Source organism: Artemia franciscana, chromosome 8 (genome assembly GCF_032884065.1).
Source record: "Artemia franciscana chromosome 8, ASM3288406v1, whole genome shotgun sequence".
Classification (NCBI taxonomy): domain Eukaryota; kingdom Metazoa; phylum Arthropoda; class Branchiopoda; order Anostraca; family Artemiidae; genus Artemia; species Artemia franciscana.
The window spans coordinates 49,224,534-49,250,823 of NC_088870.1; the positions used below are offsets into that span (position 1 = coordinate 49,224,534).

The 26,290-nt window shown below is 33.9% G+C and overlaps 1 protein-coding gene across 1 annotated transcript in view; it reads left to right on the forward strand.

Moving 5' to 3' along the window:
• The window catches only part of LOC136030708 (cytoplasmic dynein 2 heavy chain 1-like), a 575,385-nt gene that overhangs the window by 351,515 nt on the left and 197,580 nt on the right, over positions 1-26,290 (forward strand). Inside the window, exons 49-54 of the mRNA XM_065709779.1 lie at positions 1,010-1,172; positions 4,960-5,174; positions 7,754-7,855; positions 12,257-12,598; positions 15,979-16,192; positions 21,167-21,397. Coding sequence (XP_065565851.1) covers positions 1,010-1,172; positions 4,960-5,174; positions 7,754-7,855; positions 12,257-12,598; positions 15,979-16,192; positions 21,167-21,397 — 1,267 coding nt within the window. The remainder of the gene's footprint in view (positions 1-1,009; positions 1,173-4,959; positions 5,175-7,753; positions 7,856-12,256; positions 12,599-15,978; positions 16,193-21,166; positions 21,398-26,290) is intronic.

Below are 26,290 nucleotides of genomic sequence, written 5' to 3' on the forward strand. Positions count from 1 at the left end.
AATTTGATTCTTTTGATATAACTATTGGTATAAAAATTCCTTTTTTATAGAGTTTTGGTTACTATTGACCCGGGTCGCTCCTTACTGCAGTTCGTTACCACGAACTGCAGTTCGTTACTTCGTTACAACTGTTTGATTTACTGCGTTTTAGGAAAATAGATAAAAGCTGTTTTTTCTATTTTTGGTACTATTTAAAATGAATAATATAGGATATACTCAAGGACGTGTCTAGGGGAGTTAGGGGTTTGAGCCTCTTCCCCCTGAAATGTTTGTCCGACTTATAAAAACGTGACAAAAAATGAATATAAACATATTTTTATTTTTTTAGTTTTTACTGCCCCCCCCCCCTCCAAAAAAAATCTCCTGAAAAGTTCATGGATAAACCAATGCTTTGTGTCTCTTTTTGGTCTAAGTTTTAATACGTAAGATACATTTTTGTTCATCTTTTGCCTTCAGTCTTAATTCCCAAATATCTTATGCGTTACAGTTAGGGCTTAGAATGGTTATACCTCGGCTATTCAAAGAAGAAAAGCTTTCATTAGTTGACAGGTCTACATCCCATTACTTGCTATTGGCCAGTAAACTAAGTCAGAATCAAAACTGACAAGTGAACGTCAGGCTCATCTAGCAGTCAAAGTCCAACAAATTCCGAAGTTTAATAAACCGTAAAAAAATTACTGGGGTTTGAGTATATTTACTTTGATTTGATCTCACTCATAGCTGCTACTTTTTTCTATGAAAAAGCTCTAACTCCAATAAAAGTGAATGTTGGAAACTTGAAACGTTTCCAATTAAGTGGCATGAAACTTAAAAGTGAATTAATATTTGTCGTTTTCTAATATTCTATCTGAAATATTAATCAATTACATTAATTTTTTCTAAGTGGGGCAAAAATTTTGAGTTATAATCCTTTCAACAAGTTAAACTAGGCCTTTTCTTTCTTTTTAATGGAATGCTCGAGAAATAGTTTTTAATATTTATTTTATTAAAATTGCTAACTTTTTTCTAGTTTATTGGCTGAAAATGATCTGAAAAGGATGGTTCTCAGTCTTGTAAGAATCCATAAGAGTCAAAAAGGTCATCCACTTCGTTTCCTCGCCACGATGAATCTCTTCAAGAGAATTTACTTGAGGGTGCAGAACGACGTAGAACGTCAAAAGAAAAGGCTTGAAGTAAGTGAATACCTCCATTCCAAGCGTAAAGGACTCTTAGATCAAGCCCACAACATAAGTATATATACAATTATGTAAGTTTGTTTCAGAAACAGGAGACATCACAGCGTCACAAACGGACGTGGTCAGGGGAGTGAAATACAGGTCTTATACATTCCCACTGCGTGTATGACCACTATAGTTGCCACGGGAAGTACCAAAGTGCTATTTTAATACTTTTTAATCAAAAGAGTATTTTTTGAATACTTTTTGCGAAAGTAGTAGTCTTTCGATAATATTTGATAAAAGAAGTATTTTTCAGCACTTTTTGTTAAAAGTAGTTCCATTTTAAAATTTAATATTCAAGAAATTGACTTGCTCATTAGCTATCTGTTTCTCAGTAATAAAGGAACGATTCCCGTTTTTTTTTTACAAGCATTGGTATAACGAGACGTAAGATATACTACTGCTATTACTACTAATAGCTCACTGCAGTACCAAGCCGCCTGAGGCCAACAGAGCTAAGCCCACTCCTCCTCCAACTACTTAAGACGTAAGCCATAACCATAAATCTATGGACATAATATACTGACATTTTAATTTATCAATTGTTCTCTTTTTATGCTAAGAAACAGATGCTACGTTATAGCCTATTACGTTATAGCCTACAGACAGGTAGCATTTCGGTTTTTGCTCAGTCATATTTAAATAAACATCGAAAGAAGATAAACAAACAAGAAAACAAGAATGAAACAAACGAACAAATAAACAATGAAACAAGAAAACAAACAAGAAAACAAATAATGAAACAAGAAAACAAATAAACAAGAAAGACGAATGATCGTACAAATAGGCTAAGCATGGGTAAATATTATTCTGAAAAGGTTAGGCGGTAAAGATTATAAGAAGTTATGTCAAAATAAAACATTATACTATAGGTACTCCATTATTGAAGTACAAGGGCTGGGGACTTTGGTGTCCTCCCTCTTCCTAAAATCCTACTCTATAAAGACACTCTTAAGTCAAAGATCTTAAAACCAGTAATAATAAAGGATACCAGTGTTTGTTTTGTTGGTGAGTGTTTTACAAAATATTTTGAACATTATTTAACCAGACTCGTTTGATAAAAATATTAATACCCTATATTCAGGAAATATTATTCTTTGTGCTATTTTTTCGTCAGATTTTGAAAATCCCTTCCAGTTTAATCGTTTACCCCCTCCCTCCCTAACTTAAGTATTGAACTTAATTTAAGTTTGCGAGTAAAAATGGATTGTTTTTCAATGGAATTATGAACAGCTGCTAGTTAGAAATTTTCTAACTAGATTTTAATTATTTTAAAAACTATTTTACATTATTTTATTTAATTATTTTAAATTATTATTTACATTATTTTACAATATATTTACTATTTCTAGCTATTTTACAAAACTGGTAGAAGCTGTTAAAGTGAATTAATTTTTGATTATAGAAAAGCCAGATATCATTATTCAGATTTTAATGATTTAAATTGATGAATGGGTTGATCCCTCCCCTCCTTTGATTCTTTGTGCCCATAGGTTTTGAAAGAAAATGTTTTGAGGGAAACTTTATTGAAAAATCCTTATGTACATTCAGTGAAAAAACTAAATTGGTACTTATCCGTTAGCCAAGCATAACTCAAGAGTTTGGATCTGTAAAATCAGATAAAAACCGGTATATTGATGTTTGTATACGAGGACAATTAGCTTCGGCTCAGTGGAAAACTACATAGTGATATATTTTAATAAGTATTTAGTTAGTAATTTGGTAAGGTATGGTTAGGTTACATTTTACATGCATCCCTGCTATACTTAACCCCCTTTTCCCCACCCCCCTAATGTGCAAATATACAGCCCAAATTATATGTATTTTATCTGTCTCCGAAACATCTCAGTCATTTAAATCCCGTACCTACAGATCCAAATTCTTGAGTGTGTACTGGCTAACAGATAAGCATGGGCTAATCTAACGCTAATATGGGCGTTAATTTAAGTGGAGGTGACTTTGAAAACCAATAGATAACAATTTTTGGGGTATAGGGATAGAATTAGGAATATTCAGGATGAAACGTGATACAAAAAATATTCTTACTTCATAATATGCACTTGCAGTTTACATTTGGATGTTTATCCGCTCATTTTACCACAAAAACTCCCTAATATACCAATTTATAGCCAAAATTATATATTCTTCTTGCATTGTCTTATGTTTTAACCGGTTACCTATAAATTGGATCAACAGTGGCGAAATCTGGAAATTGAAAAAAAACAACATTGAAATTATATAATTTGGGGTATATATCTGAATAATAGGGGGGGGGATAAATGTAGTCCTTTTACTGGCTCCAGTTTTCTGTGCCATTTTCCAAGAAAATGGATAGTCTGATAGCGGTATTACGAGACGCTTTTACATATAATCGCATGCCATTTAAGTTATTATTTTCTGTTATGTTAGTAGTCAGTTAAGGAGAACTAGCCATAGTAGAACAATAAAATTTAGCTCATGGCTTATATGATGATGAAAAAGAGCAAATAAGATGTTCAAAAAAAATCTGCTCCTTAAGAGGTGTTCTGGTTTGTGCAACGCGCGGCAAATTTTTGTGAGGAAGCATTTTTTGCCGTGAGTACTTCTTATGGAGTGGCAACCCTAATGACCACCCATAGCTAACAATTCATTATTGCGCACACACGAAGGAGGAGCCAAGGAAAAAAGTGCGACACACACTGTATCCCAAAAGTCTTCAATAAAGAAGATAGAAAAGTGCATGACTATGTATATACCTAGGCTATGGGTCAAGCCAAAAGACTAGTCTCATATTTTCATATTCATCATATTTTCTTCTTACAGGATTTTTTTTAGGATTGTTAGTGATGCCACAAAGCTTGGCTTGTGTCTATGTGATTACCACATCAAATGAATGAATAAATTAGTTCATTCATTGATTAACATTTAATTAATTATTTATTAGTACATGTTTTCTTTATTTATTATTTTGTAAAGTGTTTTACTTAACCATATCTGCGTATTTAGATATCTTTCAACGACATAGAATTACTTGACAAGTTCGTCCCTATGGTGGCCATACTTTCCAACTTCCTCTTTCCTGAGAATACCTCTTCTAATATGGCAGCAGAGGAATTTCTGAAAGAAGAATATGAGGGGTAGATCTACCGGAGAGCTAATCTTGATAGTTTAACCGAATTTCTTTTCCTTTCTAATTTTTGCTGTGGCCTCTCTGAGCTAAACCCACTTTTCCATAATATCCATCACCCTTTGTACGAGATGTATGTGTTGGAAAGTTGCAGAAAAATAAATCCTCTGAAAGAGTATGAGATACAGATGACTCATTATTCACTCTTACGGGGTAGATGTCTAATTAAAAGGAAGTTTGAGATATCAAGCACATAGAAAAATACAAACAAAATAAAAGGAAAATACTAAAAGAAAAACAACAGAAGATAGGGTAGGAAAAAAGAAGGCATAAAATTGACAGGAAAATGAGAGCCTAAGTAAAATAAAAAGAATAACCCAGAAAAAGAAAGTAAGATTATGACAGGAAAAGAAAAGCCAAAGGAGTGACAACTGATGATGCAAAAGAAAATTCAGAAACTAGAGATGTAACACATAAAAAAAGGAACTTTGCAGTGATGATAGCAAATAAGTTTTCCATATAAATATTTCAGCAATTGTCAAACATGGTAATTACTCAAATGTAGTAATTATATATATATATATATATATATATATATATATATATATATATATATATATATTTACATTTTCTTAGGGTGGTGTTTGGAAGCTCGAAGAGGTGTACAATTCGGTTATGAAATTGAAAGAATCGGCTGCTGAAAAAAGTAAAAACCTTGAAGCTAAGCAGAAAGATGCCAAGGATGCCCTTGACCTAATAAGTTTTACGATGAAGAATGCTAGTCAGAAAAAAAATGACTTGGAACAGCTAAAGGAAGAAACTAAAGCTAGAAGTGAGGAAATTGAAACAAGGTAACGATCCTATGCCCTTTTTTTGTAGCTACATCCTACTCTAGGCGGGTAACACGTTAAGTCTATATCTCGGGAACAAACTCGTCATACTATGAAGAAATATGCAAAGTATAGGAACATTATGAATAAATGGATGAAATTTTGATCATTATAGAAATCTTTTTATGCTCTATACCTTCCATCCTTGCTTGGCCTTACTTAGATTTTTCTCCTTTATTGGTCTTAAACGTTCTTTTTAGCATTTTCCTAGAAATCAAAAACAATTTTAGAAGGGATTTTAAAAGGCATTCCTAAGCACTATTTGTTCTAAATTAACTTACTAGCATTGAGTCTTTCATTTTGAACATTATTACATACATTGTGTCCTCTTTCGTCACTAAAATAAATCTTCAGTTTTCTAAACTCATGAAAATTTGATATAGATATCATTTTTATAGAAAAGCTTTTAGCACCAAGCACGTCTAACGGTCGATGTGTCGCCAGTCCTATGCCATTGTAACCGCTAGACTTTATGCATTCGTTAGAATTTACTAGGGAGAGTTCAGTCTAACAAAATTATGAAAGATTATTCAGGGTAAACACAGAGGGTAAACCAAAGATTTAAAACACTTACCGCATTTTACTTAAGCCCGGCGAGTACTAGCATCGTTGAATCTTGTAAGATAGACATGACCCCTTTCGAGCCAGAACATAACTTTTTAGCTCGGCGGCTTTTTGAATAATTGTATTGGCCCTTCCCCCCTGTTTTCTAATATAAGTCTCTGGATCTTTTGATGATCAAATAGTTCGTGGTAACAAACTGTGAGTAAGGAGTGATCCGGCTCAATAGTAACCGAAACTCTAAATGACGGAATATTGATACCAATAGATATATCAAAGAATTGGCTTATTATGCTGATTAGATAAAAAAACAAGTTTTTTCAGTTGAAAATAAGGAGCAACTTAAAACTTAAGAAGAACGGAAATTATTATGTAAATGAAGGGGGCAAATCCTCTTCAATACCTCGCTATTTACAGTAAAGTTCGAATTCTGTCTCAATTCTTTATGAATGACTCTTGAATCACAAACACCATTCATTTAGAATAAAGAGCTCTTTTAACAGCACTAAAAACAGCTTTAGCACAAAGAGCTAGGTATTGACGAGGGGAAGACACCCCTCATATAAGTAATAATTTCTGTCCGTTTTATGTTTTAATGTTGCTCCTTAATTCCAGCTGAAAAAAAACTGATTTTTTATTTATTTTATAAAACGGTCCTAATTTAAGTAAAAAACACAATTTTTTTCAAATTATAGCCAAAAGCGACGTTAAAACTTAAACAAACAGATATTATTAAATATATGAGGGGGCTTACCTCCTCCTCAATACCTCGATCTTTACCTTTAAGGTTTGTTTTTAATGACAATTCCTTAAGAGTGACTTCTGAAGCATGGATTTTATGCAGGAAGATTTTCACATTGTAATGGTAGTTTCTGTAGGTGAACTTTCCAGAGGAATTTCTTTTGGTGGGAAACTGTGCAAAAAAATTATATACAAATTTCTTTTTAATCTTTCATGTGAAAATTATGTTAAAATCGAGCCTGAATTAAATGAAAAGCGTTCAGAAATTAAAAAATAACAATTTTTTCAACTGAAAGTAAGGAGCAACACTTAAACTTAAAACGAATAGAAATTATTTCGTATTTGAAAGGGACTTTTCCCTCCTCAACACCCCACTCTTTAAGCTAAAGTCTGACTCTTTGTCAAAACTCTACTTTTTAAAGTAATAAAAAAAAAACTTTAGCGTAAGGAACGGGGTGTTGAGGAGGGTACAGTCTCTTTCATATACGGAATAATCTCTGTTCGTTTTGAGTTTGAATGTCGGTCCTTATTTTCAGTTGATTTTTTTTTATTTAATACCCATAAAAACTGAAAATATAATCACATCAAGCGATCCACACATTACAATTAACAGGAATAGAACCCACAGCCCTGTCTTCTTTATTCTTTCTTTTCTACTGCCATCTCTTTTCCAGGATGTCGGGATTGATTAATAATAGATTTTAGTATGTATTTTGTTGTGGTGTTCTCCCGCTGGGGTGGTCTCCTCTGTTTTTTCCTACCTTGTATACTCTTTTGTTTTTTTTTTTGTTTTTCGAATTATTAGTATGACGAGACAGTGTGTTTTTTTTGCATTTGTACTACCCCACCCTTACGAGCTCTACTCTTTGTTGGGGCATAACATTGTTTTTGTATATATTCTTAATTTGATTTAATAAAAAAAAAAATCTCAAATCTGTTCTAGTATGTAAAATACCTAAGATTCTTAAATTTTTAAGATGATATTAAGCCCAACTAATTGCTTGTGCTCAGGGTTTTAGTTATTTCGGAACGAAAAATAAGAAATAAGGCCAATTAAAAGCCAGGTCTCTATTTTAGTGCCACTCTATATATCAGAAGGTGGCTATTTAAACTTAATTTCTGGCCGCTTTATTTCTAAATTTTTGAATAAATGCTTAATTTTGTCCGATTACGATATATGAAACTTCATTAATTATTTCCTGCTCTTTTAAGGTGAATACCACTTATTTCATTTTTAGAAAGGCTGTCATACAGCAGGAGCTTTCAAAAATTCAGCCCCTTGTGGAAGAAGCACAATCAGCAGTTGGAAACATAAGAACTGAGTCACTTTCAGAAATCAGGTAAAATTAATCTATCAGGCTTGTCAGAGTCGGCTATAGTGATTTGTCTTTATTTGCAAATAACGCCAATAAGGATCCTTTATTTTAGGTAGTAACGTAAGTAAGGCGGATAGCACTAGTAGCAGTAAATGCAGAGCAACGACAAATTTTTTATTGCTTTAATATTGAAATATTGCTTAAGAATGGATTTTGCTTAAGAATGTTAGATGGCGTTGATTCTTCTGCGGGATTTTTCTTTTTTTCGGAGACCAACATTAGTTTCTCTTTTTTGAGTATGACTAATCAAGCATAAAAAAAGAAAGACAAATCAGACAAATTTTCCAAAAATAAATAGTTATATAATAAATAATAACCCTTATTAAAAGGAAGAATAAGGGGTTTTTTCTTCCAATCTTCTTGGATCTTCTATTACAGGAGATGAGGTCGTGGTCTCTTCGAAGGATTTTTTAAGCGAATTAAGAGAAGTTGAATTCTCCTCTCCACCATTTTCCATAAGCTACCTATGGTATAGAACCCTTTAATGAACCTCGTTGTAACGGCTAAGATGCGGTTTAACAAACGAGAAGAACCGAATCCTTAGAAAATATATGAGATTATCTCTGGAAATTAGAATGCCAAAATTAAAGTGGTTCTTTAATTCACCTTTAGGTACTATAGTGACAATTCAAGGAGTACTGATTTTCAGTCGTCAGTCTCAGCCCGTCCTGTCGTGGCCATCCTCTGTCACAGCCTGTCAACGTCAGTGAAATTTCCTTTAAAGTTTAATTTAATTAAACATTAATTTTGTCTTTATCTATTCTCAAGCCAATGCTTCTCAAACCTTTACCTTAATTGATGTAGGCTTTATAAGCTTTCAATATTTTTATTTTCTCATTTTTATCGAATAAGCTTTATGCAAGATGTAGTCTTCTAATTAAATTTAATCAGACAGTTCGTGGTACAAACTGTATTAAGGAGCGACCCGGCTCAATAGTAACCGAAACTCTAAATGACGGAATATTGATACCAATAGATATATCAAAGAATTGGCTTATTATGCTGATTAGATAAAAAAACAAGTTTTTTCAGTTGAAAATAAGGAGCAACTTAAAACTTAAGAAGAACGGAAATTATTATGTAAATGAAGGGGGCAAATCCTCTTCAATACCTCGCTATTTACAGTAAAGTTCGAATTCTGTCTCCGAACTCGAATTCGAACTCGAATTCTGTACCTTAATTGATGTAGGCTTTATAAGCTTTCAATATTTTTATTTTCTCATTTTTATCGAATAAGCTTTATGCAAGATGTAGTCTTCTAATTAAATTTAATCAGACAGTTCGTGGTACAAACTGTATTAAGGAGCGACCCGGCTCAATAGTAACCGAAACTCTAAAAAACGGAGTTTTGATACCAATGGTTACATCAAAAGAATTGTATTCTTATGCTAGTTTTAAATATATAAGTTTTTGATCAAGTTTAGTTTTACCCATCAAAAGCTACGAGCCTGAGAAAATCTGCCTTGTTTTAAAAAACAGGGGAAAGCCCCCCTAAAACTCTTAGAATCTTAACGAAAATCACACCATCAGATTCAGCGTATCGAAGAACTATACTGCAGAACTTCCAAGCTCCTATCTACAAAAATGTGGAATTTTGTATTTTTTGTCAGAAGAAGATCACGGATGCGTTTTTATTTTATTTTTTTCCCCTCGGGTGATCGTATCCACCCAGTGGCTGTAAAATGTCGAGAGAGGGCTCATTCTAACGGAAATTAAACGTTCGAGTGGCCGTTTTAAGTGATACAAAAATTGGAGTGCAACTAGGCCCCCTCCAATGCTAATTTTTCCCCAAAGTCATCGGATAAAAATTTTGAGATAGCAATTCTTTTCAGCATAGTCGAAAAATCTAATAATTATGTCTTTGGGGGTAGCAGAATCCCCCACAGTCCCCGGGGAAGGGCTGCAAGCTATGAACTTTTCCCATTGTTTGCATATAGTACTGGTTATTGGGAAGCAAACACACATTTTCAGCGGTAAATTTGAGGGGGGGGGTTACGCGGAAGGATCTTTCCATGTAGGGATTTATCGCGAGGGAAGAGAATTTCCATGAAGGGGGCGCAGGATTTCTAGCATTATTTAAAAAAAAACAATGAGAAAACAAATAAAAAAAGTTTTTTAAGCTGGAAGTAGGGAGCAGCATTAAAACTTAAAACGAACAGAAATTATTACGTATATAAGGGGGGTTTGTCTCCTCCACAATACCTCGCTCTTTATACTAAATTATTTTTAGTAATTTCAACGATTTATTCTACGGCCTTTGCGACTCAGGGGTCATTCTTAAAGAATTGGGACAAAATTCAAACTTTAGTGTAAAGAGCAAAGTATTGACCAGGGGCAAACCCACTCATATACGTAACAAAAATATACAAATAGCCATTATACATAGATATATATATATATATATATATATATATATATATATATATATATATATATATATATATATATATATATATATATATATATATATATATATATATATATATATATATGTAAAAGTGGCCAACCTAATAACTTTATCTTTGGGGATGACTTACTCCCCCACAGTCCCCGGGGGAGGGGGTGCAAGTTGCAAACTTTGACCATTGTTTACATATAATCATAGAAAGTGTACAGACATTTTTAGGGGGGACTTTTCCACGTTGGGAGGAGTTCGAAAGGAGGGGATTATGTGGGAGGATCTTTCCATGTAGGAATTTATCATGAGGGAAGAGAATTTCGATGAAGGGGGCGCAGGATATTCTAGCATTATTAAAACAAATGAGAAAATAAATTAAAAAAAAAGTTTTTTCAAATGGAAGTAAGGAGCAGCATTAAAACTTAAAACGAATAGAAATTATTACGTATATATGGGCGTCCTCGATATCTCGCTCTTTACGCTAAAGTACTTTTAGTAATTTCAACTATTTATTTTACCACCTTTGTGATGCAGGGGTCATTCTTAAAGAATTGGGACAAAATTCAAGCTTTCGTGTAAAGAGCGACGCATTGACGAGGGGGCAAACTCATTCATATACGTAATAAAAATATACAAATATAGAAGTTTGTTACGTAAGTTTATTCATAAGTTACTTATTTTTATAACTAATAAAAACGTTCATAAAAAAAAATAAAAAGTTCTAGCTGCCTTTTTAAGTAGCCAAAAATTGGAGGGAAGTTTTTTATTGTTTGAAAAAGTAGAGTTGTGAGAAAGAGTTAAACTTTAGCGTAAAGAGCGAGGCGTCGAGGAGGGGACATTCCCTTTAATATACAGAATAATTTCACAGAACATCAAGAGTCACAACATCAGTCCTAGTTACAAAAGCTTATATGGGCTGACGGTCTATCTCTGATGAGCCATGATTGAAAACGTTTCACTTTTTTTTTCCAAATACAAATTTTTTTGTGTAAAAACATAAAAATCAAAATGTGTATTTGTTAGCCACGATGATGCCTTTCTTCAGTTGTTCTGTAAATATTGTATTGGCCTTTTCTTGCTTTTGCTTTGCACCAGATCAAGCAAGGGTATGCCACAATAATGTACTGGTATACATTCATTCAAGTGTATGTTGCCCTGCCTTTACTAAAGGAAATATTTCAACTTTTTATTAGGAATTTTCCTCTGTTTTCCCACTTTTCCTGTTTCTATTTTTCATCAAATGATGAAAAATCACTTTCTAATGTCTGTTTTTTTTCTTTTTCCTTATATTTCTTCTTAATTCTCTTTGTGAGAAGTGTGCATCATTTGGGTGCTAAAAAAAATTGAGTCCCCCCCCCTCTCTTTGCCTTTTATGAAATTTAATGTTCAATGTGGCTTGTTTATTCAATAAAGTTCCTCTCATATCAATAATTTTGAAATTGAGCCTTTCATAACAAAAGTATTTATTAGTTTCTTGAAGGCTTGAAAACTGTTTGTACAAATAACTGGTCCTTAATAAGGGTGAAAAAAAAATGTCCACTCTCCTTTAAATTTAATATTGAAATAAATTTAATATTAAAATTTAATATTGGAAAATATAATATTTAATTTTTCTTATTTGACAACTAAGGGCTTCGTCTGGGGTCATCCGAGCTGTACTGAAAAAACTTCTAAGAAAAAGCTCTAAAAATATTTTTCAGCCTTTCCACTCTTGTTTAAAATTGGTGCTGTATGATGTGACCCCTTTCCTCTAAGTCCGAGTGGAAATCAGCCTTGCCGCTCTCACTTTGGTCATTAAAAATATACTAGACATATTATTAACAGAAAGCATGAAGAAAATACTTTAGTTTTTTCCACTCTCGATTTAATCTACCACTTTAATCTCCACTTCTGATGTAATGCATAACACGATTCGGGTTTCCGTGTTTTACATGCAAAAGCAGCATTTAATTTGTTTCCTTTCTTAGATCGCTAAGAGCCCCCCCTGAGGTCATCAGAGATATATTGGAGGGAGTTTTAAGGCTCATGGGGATTTTGGACACGTCCTGGAACTCAATGAAACAATTCCTAGCAAAGCGTGGCATCAGGGAGGAAATTACGACTTTTGATGCCAGAAATATTAAGCCGACTAACAGAAAAGCGGTTGAGTTCCTCTTGAAGGCGAAGCCAAACTCCTTTGATGAAGCAGCAGCTAAAAGGGCATCCGTTGTCGCGTATCCTTTGGCAACTTGGGTGAAAGCGAATGTTGATTTTTCCAAAATTTTGGATAAATTGATGCCACTAGAGCAAGAACAAGCTGTTTTGAATCGGTAATTTAGCTGTATTTTCCTTAATTTTAAGATATTCTATAAGTATGGTATCTGGGTTTAATTCAAATTAGCATAGGAAACGTTATCCGTTTAATTTTTACCATTTTATTATTAGTAGTATGGGTATATGTATCTGTTCCTATAAAAAAAAAATTAGTAAGTAATTTCAATGACCACATTGCCTTTCCATGACGATAAATAAAACTTTGAATAGGGATGAATCCTTTTATTAGAAAGTGATAATAATATTCACGAAATATACTGGATATTTCAATATATTTTGTGAATGTCATTATCACTGTCTAATAAAAGAATTTATCCCTATTCGAACTTTTATTTATCCAAAAATTTTGGTATTTTGAACCCTCTAGAAAGCATAATTTATTCAAGTATTCTTAATTTTAAGATATTCCTAAATTGTAGGCTGTTCGGGCTAATACGGATCAGGGTTTTTTGTTATAGCTATTCAAAGCTGAGCTATTTTTTTCTTGCTTTGTCTTTTTTGGTGCAGATAAACGTCAATAAATCCAAAATTCTGTCTACGCTGAAGCTTCAAATTAGCTCAAAATTAGCTCAAATTAGTTCAAATTAGCAGCGGTTTTTCAATATTTAACATAAACTTTTGACCAAACAAATTTCAAGTATTTGTGACTGCATAAATATGAAAAATGTTGAAATATTCGACTATGAAAAACCAACTCTAATGAAATAATTGACGACTGCAAAAGTCGGACCCGCAGATTTTGGATTGAAATTCCGACGCCCTATCCGATGCGCAAAGCACCCTTCCACGCATAAATAAAGCAAGCAGAATAATAGGAAACGCATATGAGTATGACGTCATTCATATGAAAATTTTTTTTGCAAAATTGAGGCCCTGAAGGATTTTTTTTAAAGTCGTGACTTATCAAGAAGGTCGTTTCACACTGGAAAATAAACATTCCCGAAGTTACAATTATCTTTAAAAAACTTCTAACAAAAAATATAGTATTTGAATCCTCTTGCATATGAATTAATCGCATATAAATTGGATTAACCGAAATCAGAATATTTAAGAATTGTAATGTTGTGATTTCTATCCACATGCCTTTGTAAAGCCCAGAATCAAATGTCAACCTTCAGGCTGATAGTTCCCTGTCAGGGAAAGACAGTTCCCTGTCTTTCAGGGTCTCTAATTTCAGCCAGTAGATGATTTATGGAAGAAAAATATGAAAGAGTGTATTTGAGGAACGGATTTTGTCAACAAGTTGACTTATCTTGATCATTTTTTTTAAAACCAGAGAAGGTTAGTATGCCAATTATTAGGATAAATTATCAAACTGTTTTCGAGAAAAATATACACTTTATATATACACTGTATATATACAGTTGTTACTGATTAAGTATGATACTGGTTTCTGCTTAATAATACTGTGAGGTACCTGATACGTTGCACGATTTTATATACGTAATTCTTAACATTACGCAGTCGAAATATTATTATATTATTCTTTAGTTGTAAGTCATAAGGTTGCAAATCAGCAATTTCAGTTGAATTACAAAATTCTGAGGTGAATTCAGTTCCTTCTTCATATTTATCCTTTGAAGGGTTACATGTTCTGTAGGATTTGCATTCTCCTGGGATTCGTTACGATTCTTGCTGTTGCTTCTTTTCTTACAACAGATTTCGTTGCGTGTCATTTGCGTTTACGATTCACTGTGATCCTTGCTTTTATTTTTCTTCTAATCACAGCTTTCTTTGTTCATCATATTTGGTTCTAATTCGCTGTATCGACTGCTGAAGCATGTCAAATAACCTGAAATCTGGTTTTACTGTATTTTGTTTCATCGTTACATTATACATTTTCAAATCCTTTTAATTTAGCTGTTCATGCTCTCTCATCAACTCTTATGATTTAACATGGCGTTATAAGTAGCAAAAGGACTTCTTTTATAATTTTTCTCCATTAATTATACTTTAGCTTTAATTATGCTATTATATAATTCAGTAATTCCCATGTATGTTCCATTGCCCATACTATTTGAAATACCTGAATTACACATTAGCACAATTATCGTGCTATTCTTTAGTTTTACCTCATAGGGTGGCAAATCAGCAATTTCAATTGAATTGAGAAATTCCGGAGAGAATTCAAATCTTTCTTCCTGTTTATCCTTCACAAAACATAATTTTTATAGCATTTATATTCTCCAGGGAGGCAATCAACAATTTCAGCGTTGATTTTGCTTACTTCTTTTTAGAGTGGTACCAAAATAACAAGATCCATCGTTCCCTCGTAATTTTGATTCCCTTCTAAAACGGCACGTGACAGGCTTGCATATATTTTGTTATCTAATTACGAAACAGAAACATCATTACGTTATTCTTTGGTTTCAAGTCTCGAGGTGTCAAATCAGCAATTTCAATTGAATTAAAAATTTCTAGCGTAAATTTAATTCCTCCTTCCTTTTAATCTATTAAAGAATCACCAATTTTATAGGATTTGTTTCTTCTCGTACTCGTTGGGATTCTCACTGTTGCTTCTCTTCTAACCACATATTCCTATCGTGATCCGACCGTGATCATTCCTGTCGTATATTTTCTACACGCAGATTTCTTTGTTTATCATTTTCAATTGTAATTGATAATGATGCCTTTTGGTTTCACTTCATAGAATTGGTAGTTTGCATAATTTAAAGCCCTTGTCTCTGGGACTGTGGGGTTAAGTCATATCTGGAAGCATATTTGCTGGATCTTTCGACTATCTTGAATAAAATGATTAGCAATTCAAAATTTGAACTAAATGCCTAGACAAGGTACTGTGGTTCCTCGTAGCAAAAAAAGAGACACAGGAGGGATCTGGTTGTCCTCAAATAAGTTTTGACTTACAAAAAGGAGGTTAGAACCTTTAATCCCTAATCAATTAAGACCTTGAACATATTTTCCTAAACACTGAAATAACAATAAGCATAAACCGCGGCTCGGTCCTTTGGTATACAAATTATTATTGTAATATTTTTGCCGCAATGCGTAGTATTTTATCCAAAGCAATGAAAAATCTAAATATCTCTTCACGGCTCCCAAATGGGAATACCTATCTCTAGTTCAGAATCAACTAATTTGTCAATTATTTGTCAATTTGTCAATTTGTCAAATTGCAGGTTGAAACTCTTCCTACTTATAATCAAGGCTTTTAGCCATCAGGGATCTCTCATTTTGGTCAATAGACGAGTTATGAAAAACATAATACCTGGAGAGTGAAACGAATTTTCCTAGAATCGCAACCTATCTAAAGTGTTTTCAAACTGGAAAATGGTAGCATACCAATATTTTTAAAAATATAGTGCATTAGATTGCTACTTCTTTCGATAACTATTGGTATTGCTTGTCTTTCACTTAGAAATTTGGAGCTATCAGAATCTCAGATGTTAATCCTAGAAGATGGCCTGAATAATGTTGACACAACTGTTGCGGAGCTACAAGGAAAGCTAAATGTAGCAACGCGCTCAGCAGCGTCACTTGAAATAGACATGAAAATTGCAATGGATGAAATTCAGTCGTCAGAGGCACTTTTTGCTGCTTTGGAAAACGAATATCAACGTTGGAAAACAGAGGTATTGTCCTAAATGTATATTGAATACGAATATTTGTCGTGCCCAAGGGTAAAAGGTGCATCTGACTTTTCTTAAACAAATTATTCTACACCTGAAGAAAAATGCTACGGGTTTTTTTTTCTTGAGATTTTTTCTAGGGTGTCGTTTCGCCGGGTATATATAGCTTCGTTTACTTCATAAAAGGTAAGCAACAATGTTAATTGTCGCCGTTATGTACGTTGTGTACGTTTATGTACCTTATGTAAGGATAGTGAAAATAAAGTCGAGCTGTTTCGATTGATAAAGTTAAAGCTTATATAAGTACATAGCTTAAGTCAGGTATTCAGTTTTTAATGAAAATATCTCCACATGCAGTTCAAGGATGTAATTTACTAGGGAAAGGGGTGGAGGGCAACTGCCCGCAAGACCCCAGTCCTATCGAGCTGAAATTTAGCGTCTTCAAAATCCCATCAAAATTAATATAGTGTTATATAACGTAAGCATCCAGAACAGTGGCGTAATTTCGTCAGAATCCTGTGTGGGGCGAAATTGGAGCCAATTTTTCCAAATCAGGAGAAAATAACAGTGAAAAATGAAAAATGATTCACGTATTACCATGAAGGCAAAATATACTAAGGAAAATTGATCTGTTTCTCTGGATACTTGAATTATGCAGGCTTATCTTAGTTTTGACAAGATTTTTTTTCAGAAACTAAATTTCAGCTGGGGGGGAGCTGAGGTCTGAGGGGGGACAGACTTGGTTCTGGAGCAGGCCTGCCAACTTGCACACTTTTCGTGGGAAATTTTCTCTTTTTTACCAAAGAGGGGAAGTGGAAGAGTAAAAGTTTCTCTTTTTGGGTGTTAGTTTTCATTCACTTTATGCGTCAGTAGTTTGTAACTTCGTCAGAAATGTAATTAATCAGAGGAACCGGGTAACCAACTGGATCATTTTCATTTGGAATGCACTCTTTTATACCTCAGAGCTGATGCGCAAGCTTTGGCAGCACTGTGTGTGCAAATTTTTTGACTTGCATTCTTTTTTGAGTAAAAATCCATCCTTTTTTACCTTGATTTTCACTATTTTTGGATGTCAGTGGTTGGCAACCGTGTTAAAGAGAAGGGAAGTTGCTTCCTCTCCCTGTCCCATAGTAAATCATGTCCCTGATCCAGAGAAAAAGATCAGTTTTCTTTAGTATACATTTGCTTTCATGGCAGGGGCGAATCTTCAGCAAAATCTTGGGGAATTGGCCAATGTGACAAGGGCGCGCCAACGAGCAAAATCTTTTGGGGGGATGTGTCAAAGGTGCCAATAATTAACCAAATTGAAAAGTTTATTATGAAAAAGAGTTAAAAAATAAAAAAGTAAAACAGGGAAAGAAAGTGCCAGAAAAATCTTAGGGGGAGGAGCAGGGAACCCCGAACCCCTGGTTCCCCCAGTGTTTCATGGTACTATATTGCTCATTTTTAATTCTTCTCTGTCACTGGACCGAGTAAAATTGGTGGCAACTCCCCCCCCACTCTCTTGACAAAATCAAACAGCTGATGCAATTATAAGTTTTTGACATGCCTCATGTCTTTTAACGGGCCACAGAGTGCCACGGAGTCATAAAGTTCAATGGGGATATCACAATGGGTCGGGACTGTCCTGGACTCCAATGATCCATGGTGTAAGAAGATCCATGGAGCCAAATTTTGCACGGGTCACAGAGTGACATGTGCCAAGAACAGGCATGGTTCATGGACGGTAATTCATTTCTTGTCCAATGGTTTTGGTCATTTACTTCAAAGGGGTATTCCCACCGAAAATTCGAATAAGGTTTTATGTTTGTAATAAGAAAAAACTAGAAATTATATGGTCACCTTATGTTATTAATTTAAAAAATAATCGTTGAGAAATATCACGAAAAATCATAGCATATTTACAAAAAAAACTTATGTCCTTGTCTTGGTTGCGTCAAACAATGAATAACAGTAGACTTTAAATTTCCTTGACCCTTTAATTACCACATTAAAGTATCACCTGTTAACATCCCCTCCTGAGTTCCTATTCTTGCTTGCTTCTTAACTTGTATCAATAGATTCATTTAAAAACCTCGGCTTAGAGTCGTACTAGTGCATGCTGCATGCTACTAAATAAAAACTCAATTACAATCTTAGGGGTTTGCGTGATGCGGCTCAGTTTCCAGAGTATGATCCCCATGGAAAACAGAAATCATCGACAATGTCGTAATCAATATCACCTGTGCAGATGAAGCATCACTGTATCGCGCCAAGTTAATTTCAAAAGAAAATTTTCTTAAAAATGTCTTAAAAATTTCTTGAAGTACCTCTTGAAGAAAATATGTGGGAGTGTCTTGAAGAAAAAGAAAACAAGGTCTTGAGGGGGTACTATGATCATTTTTTTTTTACATTCGATGGCTCTCCACTTCACTAGAAGCTCGGAGAGGGCCCTGAGGGGAAACCACCTGGAAGAAAAAGAAATCTTGAAGAAAAAACAATAACACGAGACCTTAAATTTGTGTATGGAAACAATGACATTTCCTAAATTATTATGTAACAATGACCTCTGTGTTGTACCTGTGTCTTGTCCTGAAGAAACAAGTCTGTAAGGAGAAAAAAAAAATGAGTAAGGGGTTAGTGACTCCAGATACACTACCTTTGTGCGTACTCGTCGTTGTGTATAGCCCACTATTTATGTTGTTATTTATTTTAAGTTCTGTTCGTTTTGGTTGGTTTCATTCATTCTTTAATAGTAATTTTTGTTGTTTAAAATTTTAATTATTGTAGGAATATATCTTCGGTTGTTGGAAATTTTAACATTGTTCTTTACTTTTCTCTGAAAACTCCTTTTTCTGGATTTCTGAATCAATCTCTAAATATTCAGTATCCAACTTTCCCACCCTTCCCAATAATAAATCTTATATGGAAACATCGGGCAAATTATATAATTTACGAATCCTGACTGTGGAATTTACGGGGTTGAGTCATCCCTGGAAGAACGGACCTTTTTACTAATGGCTGCCACGCCTCATTACTTTTGGCAACGCTTGTGCTGTCTCTAATATGCTCTACCTTTTGTTTGAAATGCAGAAATAGTTGTATACCAAATGTTTTCATAAAAAATTATTTGTTTTTTATCCTTTCTGCCACTATATATATTTTCTTATCATTGTTGAAGACAACAAATAAAGAGTCAGAAACTATCCCTGAAAACGCCACCAGAGTACTTTATTGTATCAATTAAATTCAAAAAAGTTTGTTCTATTACTGTTGAAACATAGTCAATCATATCAAATAGTTCGTGGTAAGGAAATGTGATCTTTCTTGATCATTTCATAACTTGATCATTTTAATCATTTTAACTTTTTAAGTTAAACTAACTTAAAAAACATAAAAAGTTAAAATATGTTTTTAAAATAAAGTAAGGAGCGACCCGGCTTAATAGTAACCGAAACTCTAAAAAACGGAATTTTGATACCAATAGTTACATCAAAAGAATCGCATTTTAATGCTGATTTTAAATATATAAGTTTCATCAAGTTTAGTCTTACTCATCAAATTTTAAAAGCCTGAGAAAATTTGACTTATTTTAGAAAATAGGGAGAAACACCCCCTAAAAGTAATAACATCTTAACGAAAATCGCACCATCAAATTCAACGTATTAGAGGACCCTACCTGTAGAATTTTCAAGCTCCTATCTAAAAAATTTTAGAATTTTTGTGTTTTTTGCCAGAAGACAGATCACGGATGCGTGTTTATTTGTTTTTTTGCTTTTTCCCCAGGGGTGGTCGTATTGACCCAGTGGTCCTAGAATGTCGTGAGAGGGCTCATTCTAACGGAAATTAATAGTTCTAGTGCCCTTTTTAGGTGACCAGAAAAATCGGAGGCATCTTGGCTCCCTTCCACGCTCATTTTTTCCCAAATTCACAGGATAAGAATTTTGAGATATTTATTTTTTTCAGCATAATCAAAAATCCTAATAACTATGTCTTTGGGGATGACTTACTCCTTCGCAGTCCCCAGGGGAGGGACTGCAAGTTACAAAAATTGACCATTGTTTACATATAGTAATGGCTATTATAAAGTGTACAGACGTTTTTAGGAGGACTTCTTCGCATTGGGGTGAAGGTGGGTAGGGGGCAGCAGATTACGTGGTAGTATCTTTCCATGGAGGAATTTATCATAAGGGAAGAAAATTTCCATGAAGGGGGCGCAGGATTTTCTAGCATATTTAAAAAATAAAACTATAAGAAAATAAATGATTTTTTTTAACCGGAAGTAATGAGCAGCATTAAAACCTAAAACGAACATAAAATATTACGTATATAAGGCAGTTCGTCTTCTCCAAACTTTTGCACTTTTAAGTAACTAAAAATTGGAATGCAATTAGGCCTCCTCCCCACCCTTTTTTCTTATCAAAATAGTCTGATCAAAACTATGAGAAAGCCACTTAGCAAAAAAAAATGAATATGCATATATTGTTTTAATTACTCATGTGCGATGAGCCAAAATCAAAACATGCATTAATAAAAAGACGTTCAGAAACTAAATTTAAAAAAAAGCAACTTTTTTAACTGCAAGTAAGGAGCGACATTTAAACTTAAAACGAACAGAAATTATTCCGTATATGAAAGGGCTTGTCTCCTCTTCAATGCCTCGCTCTGTACGCCAAAGTTGTTTATTGTTTTAAAAATGAGGGTTGTGAGAAAGAGTCAAACTTTAGCGTAAAGAGTGAGGTGTTGAGGAGGGGACCATCCCTTTCATATACGGAATATTTTTTGCTTGTTTTCAGTCTTAATGTTGCTCCTTACTTGCAGTTAAAAAAGTTGTTTTTTAATTTAATCACTGAAAAGGCCACTTTGGCTTCAGAATTAAATTTATCTTCTTGTCTAGCTTCAATTTTTATCAACAAAACGTGACACTCGAGAAATCACCATCAGCACACCATTGTTTTTAGCAATAACTAATCGAAAACAAACATTTTCTTGTTACAGTTGGAATCAATAAATAAAGAGTCGGGTTATGTCGTTGAAAAGTCCACCATTGCTTCGGCTTTTGTTTATTACTTATCGAACCTCAATCCCAGTAAAAGAGAAGAAATACTTGAGAAATGGTGCACAGAAGCTCGTATTTCCATCAAAGAAGTGCTGAATTATTTCGCTTCTGGAATTTCTATGACAGGACACTTGGAAATTTCGGAAGCAGACTTTTTCATAATTAAAGAGGTAAATATGGTATTTCTTTTAATATAAAAATTGTATGACTGGCAATATACACTATGAATGACTGACACTACCAGGGCAACTGACAGTATGTGTGACTAGTATTAAAAATAAATCAAAGTTCTTAGCAGTTTTCGTTGAAATGCAGAGGAATTGCCGTCACCCTCGTCACCCATCCACTGTACCTTTGACTTTAAGCTTAAGTGCAGACTCGTGTTCATCAAAAGTGAAAGTAGTTCGAAAGAAACTATCAGTAACTTTTTTTATTTCGGTTTCCAAAATGCTAATGCATTGATCGTCCCGCTCACTAATCCAAATCATAAATTTGTAGGATCTAAAACGAATTGCAAATTCAATACCATTAATTTTTTCACTATATTTACCAAATTGTTCCTTGATCACATGCTCTATAAGCGTGCTCCATAGCCTGTCAATGTCGATACCTGGCTCTCGTTGTGCAACCGCCGTTTTCGTAATCTCAAATTTTAACATGCCCCCGTTTTCATTGGCTGGATCTTCCCATTTGGGCAATATACTCCTTCTGAAGATACTATAGTTTACTGGTAGGCGAAGAAGTCCAAGTTCGCTAGGCTTCTTGATTGCGGAATGGAACATATCCCAGAAGTCTTCTTCTGTGTCAAATGAATCAATCGCCTTTAGAGTGGCTGCCCAGTTGTGGTCTTTGCCGGTTGCTATGCGATAGAACCATGTCCATTTTGAAGTCAAAGTTAGTTTGCCAGTATTTTCTGCACCCGTCATAATATACATATTATGTGTCAGTTCTGATTCAAGCCTTAATTGACATTGTATTTTCGGCTCACAAATATGATAATATGTTTATTCAAGAAAAGACGAGGAAAGCAGGGAAGATACTTAGGTTATCTACTGAAGGATGACTAAAATTAAATTGCACCTGCTTAGATGTCTCCCAAGTCAAAGATAAAATAGTTAAAAACCGAGTTATAAATTTAATTTGGTGCTTAATATAATGACATCAAATTTATGCTCCTGGCATTACTGGTTTAGCTTTTAATTGAGCGTGCGTACCCACTCACATAAACACACTTGATTATATAGTTCCAATCTTTAATAGTTCAGCTACTATTTCTGTGTGATAAGAGCATACCACAAGTTGTATGTGACAACGTATTTATGGATGCATGAACTCTACTATACTGTATGGACGTGTTGTATACATATCACGCGTTGGATGCCACACACATTTAGAAAGAATATTGACGGCATGGCAAAATCTTCTTATATCTATCTATCTACATAAAAATGTAGTGTCTGTCCGTCTGTTACACTATTTACAGTAAAAATAGAAAAAAACTAAAAAAAAACTAAAAAAAGAAAAACAAAAAAAAAGAAAAAAACTGAAAAGAAATATGGAAAAAACTAAAAAAACTAAAAAACTAAAAAAAAAACTGAAAAAAGAAAACAAACTAAAAAAAGAAAAACACTAAAAATAAAAAAACTTAAAAAAAAAATAAATAAACTAAAAAGGAAAAGAAAACGGAAAAAAATCTACATAACGTCATATTCAATATGACGTAGAAAAATATAAACAAATTAATAAATTAAGAAAAGACTAAAAAAACTGAAACAAGAAAAACTAGAAAAAGCAAAAATTCAAAAAAGTAAAAACTCAAAAACTAAATGAAAAAAATTAAAAAATAACTAAAAAAAATTAAATAAAAAATAAAGAAGAAAAAGGAAACTTAAAAAAGAAGAAAAAACTAAGAAATCCAAAAAAGGTAAGAAACTAAAACTAAAAAAAGAAAACACTAAAAAAGAAAGAAAAAACTAAAATGAAAAAAAAGAAAAAAAAACTAAAAAAAGAAAAAGAAAAAGAAAAAAACTAAAAAAAAGAAAAATTAAAAAAGAGGAAAAACCTGAAAAATAAAGAAGAAAAAGAAAATTAAAAAAAGGATGAAAAAAACTAAATAAACTAAAAAAGAAAGGAAAAAAAGAAAAAAAAGAAAAAAAAAAGAAAAAAGGAAAATGTAAAAAGAAAAACACTAAAAAGAAAAAAATGATAACTAACAAAAATAAAAAAATAAAAAAAATAAAAAAAAGAAGAAAAAACTAAAAAAGAATACAAATTAAAAAAGAAGTAACTAAAAAAAGAAAAAGGAAAAAACTAAAATAAAAGAAAAACTAAAAAAAAACATAAAAAAGAATACCAAAAAACAAAAAAAGATAAATACCAAAAAACCAAAAAAAAACCTTATAGGTAATTATTTATAAGGTAATTATTATAGGTAATGTTTGCCTGAAATCTCCCGCAAGCAATATCAATGTGCTGCCAAAGGGTTTCGAATTCCCTAGCAGATCTCTCAAAGATTTATCCAGAGCCTCGAGCGATTTTTTGTGTGCCATTGTGCACTCATCCCAAATAATAAGTTTGCATTGCTGCAATACTTTACCCATCCCACTTGATTTGGAAATATTGCACGTGGGAGTTTCCGTAGAATGAAAAGTCAGAGGCAATTTCAAAGCGGAATGAGCAGTTCTTCCACCAGGCAGCAACGTTGCGGCTATTCCGGACGACGCAATTGTCAACGCTATGTCATTTTTTGATCGAATTGATGCCAGAAACAATTTTATCACAAATGTTTTACCAGTACCTCCTGGCGCATCCAAAAAGAAGATTTCTCCAATGTTGTTATCGACACAATGCATTATCTTATCATAAATGTCCTTTTGATCCGACGTTAACTTAGAAATGTTATTTTGTACATACGACAATAGATCACTCGTGATGTAACTTTATTCACGGTCCAATTCTACACATGTTGAAACGGCAGCGTTACGATTAGGTGAAGGCATTCCCAAACCTTGAAGAGGTTTGTTTGCCATACATACGCGGAAATCTTCGATAATAACTAAAGTGTAGTTATAAATTTCTGATGTAAAATCAAAAGTCATATTTGACGTCATTAGACGTTTTCGATGGAGTATATCCTCGGCCATTTTCGATTTATATTTTTCCCATAACTCTGTAGGAGCTGAAGGACAGCAAGTTGTTAGTATGATTCCAAACAATGCACGAATTTGACTTGGAGTTGACGTTTCGCACGCGTCATTGATGCAGTTATCCCAGTGTTGGTCACTCTCCAATAAATTCAGAGCTTGGCATGCACAACGGTAAGTGTGATGTATAATACTGTTTACAGTTCTCAAATACGCAAAGGACGTCGGACCGGTTACATTCACCAAAAGCAGGTGGAGAAAGAAGCATTCATGTTGATTTGCATGAATGGTATAGAGTCTTCCTTTCATGGTATCTTTGAAGATGGTAGGTTGGCCGTCGACTGACTTACCCTGTTTCGACGTTCAAATACTTTATTTTTAGCATTCCACGTGTGATACAAAGGCCCTTCAGTATACAGCAGTTTTTTTGCAAAAGAATCATTTTGACATAACGAAAAGAAAGCAGTTAACGTTGTATCCGGTGGATTCAGGGCTCTTTGTCGCACGTTGGATTCCGAAAAGCAAACACGTTGTCCATTCTGTAAATGTACCGCTAAGTGAACAACAGCTGGACTTCGTTCATGTATCGGAAATGAAAGAATTCGCCAAACAGCCTTATTACTGCTAATGTAGCTTCCAGCCTGATATTGTACGATTTCATCGATATCACTGGTTTCGGACTGCAAGACAAAACTGCCCCGTCACTGCCTTTGGTGACGTATTTACATATGTATTTGATTGCCTTTACGGAGTTAAAGTATTCAACGTTTATGTGTGCATTAAATGTTTTTGACAATAAAGGTGAATATGGAACAACCCACTGATTATCTACTTCGATGGTGGTACCGTTATGGTTCTTTATTATTGCTGTTTTACCGCCATCTTCGGTAGATCTTCTTCTATATTGTGGGTAACCATCATTGCCAGTAATTGTGCTGGGTACTAAAAGTCGGGGATATTGCTTTGTGCACCTTCCTTTGGCCATGCATGGTGATTTTTCATTCAGTGCACCGCAAGGTCCATATATCATATTTTTTACAACAATATCATATAAGCCCTTATCGACGTTTTCATCTGGAATTGCAGCGGAAATCACATCGTCAATTTCATAAGAAGTAATTTTATCGTGTAGCCAGATTAAAATATGCGCGTGTGGCAATCCTCGTTTTTGCCATTTATCTGAGTACATCCAGCATCGCACTGACCCAAACACATTAAGTTTTGCTATGTAGTTTATTAGTGATTTCAACTTTTGCCGGAAGACACGGGCCGTAATGTTATGTCTATGAACCGCCGATTGTCCTTGAAGTAAAAGCTGCCATATCTCGTCCCAAGATTGATTACATGTAAATTTAATAAATAAATATGGACGACCATAGAGACGAACATACGCAATAGCATCTTGAGCATATTCATGCATATGATGGGGACTGCCAGCATCTGACGAAGGTAAAATCGTTAACCTTTCAACGTTTGTGGTATTACCGTCATTTACAACTGCATCTCGCAAATGAATGTATTGTTCAGAGCGGAGCTTGGTCTGATTCAGACGGATAAATAGCAAACGTTCTGATTCAATTTTTGCATACATATCAATGATGTATTGGTGAAACAATTGACGGCATTTTAAAATATAATTGTCGTCATCCTACCCAATCATTAGTCTATAGGAAAAATAATACATTGCGCTGTATTTCTTATCCGTTCGTTTGTTAGTGGATGGATCTTGCAATTTATTATTAGAGTGATAGCCGTCGGCTCCATCCCAAAAAATGATAGGATATTGTACGGCATCGTAGCATCGATGAGTTTCAGCAATTCTTACCAACTGAGCGTTTCGCTTATGAAGAATAATATCTCGAGGTAAAAACTGATCACCGACCATAACGATTGCCACTTCGTCGATAGTTGGAGCATTGT